Source organism: Adiantum capillus-veneris, chromosome 10, assembly GCF_014529385.1.
Source record: "Adiantum capillus-veneris isolate H3 chromosome 10, ASM1452938v2, whole genome shotgun sequence".
Taxonomy (NCBI): domain Eukaryota; kingdom Viridiplantae; phylum Streptophyta; class Polypodiopsida; order Polypodiales; family Pteridaceae; genus Adiantum; species Adiantum capillus-veneris.
The window spans coordinates 23,010,021-23,014,531 of record NC_140940.1 but is presented as its reverse complement, the minus strand read 5'-3'; the positions used below and the strand labels follow the sequence as shown (position 1 = coordinate 23,014,531).

General features: G+C 44.8%; 1 protein-coding gene across 1 annotated transcript; it reads left to right on the top strand.

The window, feature by feature from the left end:
• Nucleotides 1–2,926: 2,926 nt before the first annotated feature.
• On the top strand, nucleotides 2,927–4,162 carry LOC147448546 (uncharacterized). Its single transcript, XM_086522406.1, has one exon. It carries the CDS (start codon nucleotides 3,068–3,070, stop codon nucleotides 3,803–3,805), a length of 738 nt encoding a protein of 245 aa, XP_086378532.1. The 5' UTR covers nucleotides 2,927–3,067; the 3' UTR covers nucleotides 3,806–4,162.
• Nucleotides 4,163–4,511: the final 349 nt, after the last annotated feature.

Here is a 4,511-nt window from a genome sequence, read left to right as displayed (position 1 = left end):
AGCTAGAGTGGCTCTTAATAATGGACTCTCCGACTCATTCTCACTCAACAAATTGGTTAGACAGGGATGCCCTCTGGCTCCTCTCCTCTTTGCCACCTCAACTGATTCTTTGAATTGGCTGATGAAATAAAAAATCCAACAAGGGAGCCTCCGAGGTATCGAGCTTCCAGATGGGAGGCAACATTGTCTCTCTCAATTTGCTTATGACACAAATGGGCTCCTGCAGAATGATGACAACTCCCTAAAAGCCTTTTGGGAATGCCTAAATGTTTTCCTGTACAGCCTCGGGCTCCAGGATCAACCACTCCAAAACAGGGATCAGAGCCTCTCGTTCCCCTCTGCCAAGGTGGATGGATGAGCAGGGGTGCTCCATTATTCAGAATGTCATTATATTCAGATTATTGGGGATTGTATCTATGGCACAAAGGTGGGAATGGGTCATGGACAAATTCTACTCTAAACTAAACAGATGGCTGGGGTTTCAAGCTAACTTGGCAGGTTGGATTGTAGTCATCAAACATTACATTTCATGCTATGTCTTCCTCTCATGCTGGAGGCCCCCGAATGTCCAGCTAAAAGATGTAACCAAAATTTGTAGGAACTTTCTTTGGTCAAGTGACCCCCTTAAGAAAGATTAGCAAAAGTCATCTAGGAAGTCTGTTGTCTTCCTAAAGAGCAAGGGGGACTGGGCCTCACCAACAGAAATCTATGGGCCGACAAGCTTGCTGTAAAACTCATTCCTAGAGCCTTGGAACAATCAGAGGAAGAGTGGGCCTCACTTTTATTTCGAGATCTACATAGGTTCCATATCCGAGGGTTGCACTGAATAATAAACCTACCCTCGGTCACGATATTCTTTGGACCCTTTGAAGTGGTAGCAAAGGGGTCAAACCTACTCAAATCGCTTTGGAATGCCTGGAATAGGTACATAAACCTGCTAATAATCAATTGGGATTCAAAATATAGCTGGCACCTCAGAGTAGCCGAGTCAATGTGGTGGTCTTTCCCCCTAGTTCCCCAGCTCAACCAGACACAAGTAAGGACAACTAAAAGACTGCATAAGGAGGGAAACATCACCTGGAGAGATGTGTGGCATGCAACAAAGCACATGTGGAAGAACAATATGGAGCTGCTTTGCAGATTCTAGCCTCAACCATGGGAGCTTACCCTTATCAACTCAAGAACATCCATTTCCCAGAAGAGATGGAGTGACTCTCTAAACAGCCTGACCCGTCACCTAAGGCACGTTACTGGGTAGGAGGCTGTGCTCTTACTAACCCCCCAAACCGGCCCCCAATTTTGAAAGAACAGTTACATGTCACTCTCAACAGAAAGTGGCGCTTATCTATGGGCAGACGGCAGTGGAACTTTAAGTTAAAAACTGTGTGGCATCTTGACACCCCTGCCAAACACTTTGTACTGTTATGGCGATCATCCACAAAGCAGTTTGGATAGGCCATAGAATGAGGGCTACAGGCATGGGAGAAGGGAACTGTAAGAGATGTAACCATAGTGAAGAAGACATACCTCACATGTTCATTATTGTCTGGCCAACAAAGATATTCTGGCCCCAATGGTTAGTAGCCTAGGTTTCACCCCCAGCTGGAAAAAAACTCCTTATGGGAGACTCGACTGCTCTCTTCTCAATAGTATGGAATAGGATCAGGGGAGAATTTTTCTGGATCATTTGGAAAGAACATAACAATTTCTTTTTTGATGAGGTTTACCATTGATAGTACTTTTTTCCCATTTCTCAGTGCAGGTTAACCAACTGAAATTGGAACAATGCAGAATTTACCAAGAAAATTACAAAGTGCTAATGGATTGCATGTGCTACTACAACAACGTGAATATAAACAAACAACAGGAGGTGCTGCTGGATGGCTCATAGTCGCATCTGCAGAAAATGATTGACGAGTGCAAGCTGATGGAGTGAAGCTGAAGAGACAGTTTGGCAATGGAATAAGACTAATCACCCACTTGCAGAAAGTAATAAGTGCTTTCCCGGGGGGTAGCAGCTTGGGTGGCAGTCCTTGAAGAAAGAGAAGAATTCATCAGGTTGTTACCGGAAATGTGGGTGGAAGTCCTCGACAATAGCCAATGTAATTTTGTAATAGTCTCTATTCGCTCGGAGTTACCAACAGAATGTACATTGGTGCAATGTAATTTTGTTCTCTACCTAATATAAAATTCTCTCGCCCTTTATGGCAAAAATTATAATAGACCTCTCTCAAATTGGAAAAAAAGAGCATGCACGAGGGGATGGTGGTCAGGTATGATAAACATAAACAAGCCCAACTAGCAGAGTTAAACTCTGTTGTGCAAATGCACTCTTAATTACAAGGTTCTCACCAACAAGGCTATGGATTCGAGTCTCATGTGCTTACCTCAATAAAGGGGAGTTAACACCTTCAGGGAAGCCAACCCTCCAAGAGCAGGGTATGTCGGAGACCAGCTGGAAGAAGAACTCAAGGAAGATCTTGAAATACTGAAAGATCTTTGGGATCAATCCAGAGCATTGTTGTCCCAGATCACATCTGAACTAGATGTTCTGTAAAAGTTTGTACCATTTCTGATTGGTCATTATGTAATCATAAGCTCACTCCTTGAACCGATTGATGTAACTTCTTTGTTTCTTTTCTAAATACATTCACGCCTATCTTTGGTTTTTTTTTTAAAAAAAAAGAGCAGGGTATAGATGGAGATTTAACTTTCTAAAAGATGGGTTTGTGTTAAACCGCGTTCAGTTCACCCAACAAAGAAGACGAAACGTGTACGTTTTAAAAGGTGGACCAACAGGCTTTGCCCCCACAAACACCAAACAAAGCTCCAAGCTTTACAGACGTTGCCACTAAACATTGTGATCAACGCGACACCATTGTCAGCGACACTCTCCCTCTCTCTCTCTCTCTCTCTCCCCCTCCCTTGAAGGTCTTCAAGTGCAAGAGTGGGCCGGTGCCGCCATTGTGGCTATAAAAAATCATTCCCACATTCGAGCTCATGCGCACACTCTCTCTCTCTCTCTCTCTCTCTCACACACACACACACACACAACACTAGTATCAACATGGGCAATTGCCCGGGTTGCCTATCGAGTAATGGGTCGTGGGTGCGCCATGATCACCTGCATCATCCAGGGGCCTTCCGCCAGGAGGACGCAGAACTGATCACGGTAGTGAGAAGCACGGACGGAGAGCTCTTCAAATACCCTGCGCCTCTCGTGGTCAAGGACCTCATGTCTGGTTTCCATGGCTTCGCCGTCTTCTCTGCCACAACCGCCGTCATCAACAAGCCTCTCCATCCCGATAACACCCGCTACCATCCCCAGCCTTCACCCAAGCCTTCCCTCAAACTGTCAAACTCAACATCGCTGCTACAGCAAGAGACCCTTTCCACCGAAAGATCGTCGAAGAAACCCAAAATCTTGACGAAGAAGGTGAGATTCGTTGACGATCCTGTGCTCATACCTTCCTCCTGCAATAATCCAGCTGAGGTGTCGCTGAGTTCGTCAAGCTGCAATGGTGAACTTCAATGCGAAGAATTGTCACAGAAAAATCGGAGCTTTCCTCTTCTTGAAGATGGCAACCGAAGCCCGTCATGTTTAGCTCATGTGGAGGACGAGATAACCCAAGTCCGATTAGCGAGGAAGGATAACAATGTGCAGGGGATGGTGAGGTTGAAGGTAGTCATTTCCAAAAGGGACCTGACAGAGCTCATGTCCCCCAAAACCACAGAAAAGCAAGCTGAGGCCATGGTGGAGAGGATCATAGCTCCGCTGCTTTCTCCACAACAGAGTCACTCCTGACACTTGCTCTCAAAGTTCTTGAGGTACTACATCCTTAATGAACAAGTTCATGCAATAGAATCAAGTATTATTATCCAACAAATTTTCTCCAAAGAGGGGAGGTTACATACAAGAGTAGTGGCCCAGAGAGGCTTCTACGGTCTCAAAACAGAGATGCACTCAAATTTATGGTTTCAATTGGTGCGTCGAGTTTGTATCCTGCAATTAGAGTCGAGTTTGTATCCTGCAATTCGAGTCCGTATCTTGGTGGTGAAGTTGGCAGAGTCTCCATATTAGGGTGGTTACTTTGACTACTAGCCTACCTCCCATGTTGCATTCATGGCTCACAAGAAATTAAGTTTCATGAATTACTCAGTAGAGATGTTTGCATTGCCAATGTTGGGGATCTAGAATGGCAACTTAAGTTTAGTTTTGAGGAGCTGAATGCAAATTGTGAAAATGTTCATTGCAAAAACAAAGAGTAAGTTATAAAACTCTCTTCATTGAAGACATTGTGGCGGCCCATATAGTGCAATTGTTGCGGTTTTGGTAACAAAGACTAAGGGCGGATTCGCACGGGCAGGGGTAATTCTCTCTCTCTCTCTCTCTCTCTCTCTCTCTCTCTCACACACACACACACACACACACACACGTGGTAGATTTGTTATCCAGGTTCCCTCGAGTTAAAGGTATTAAATTCAAGCCTGATCCCTTTGGATGTTCCTAC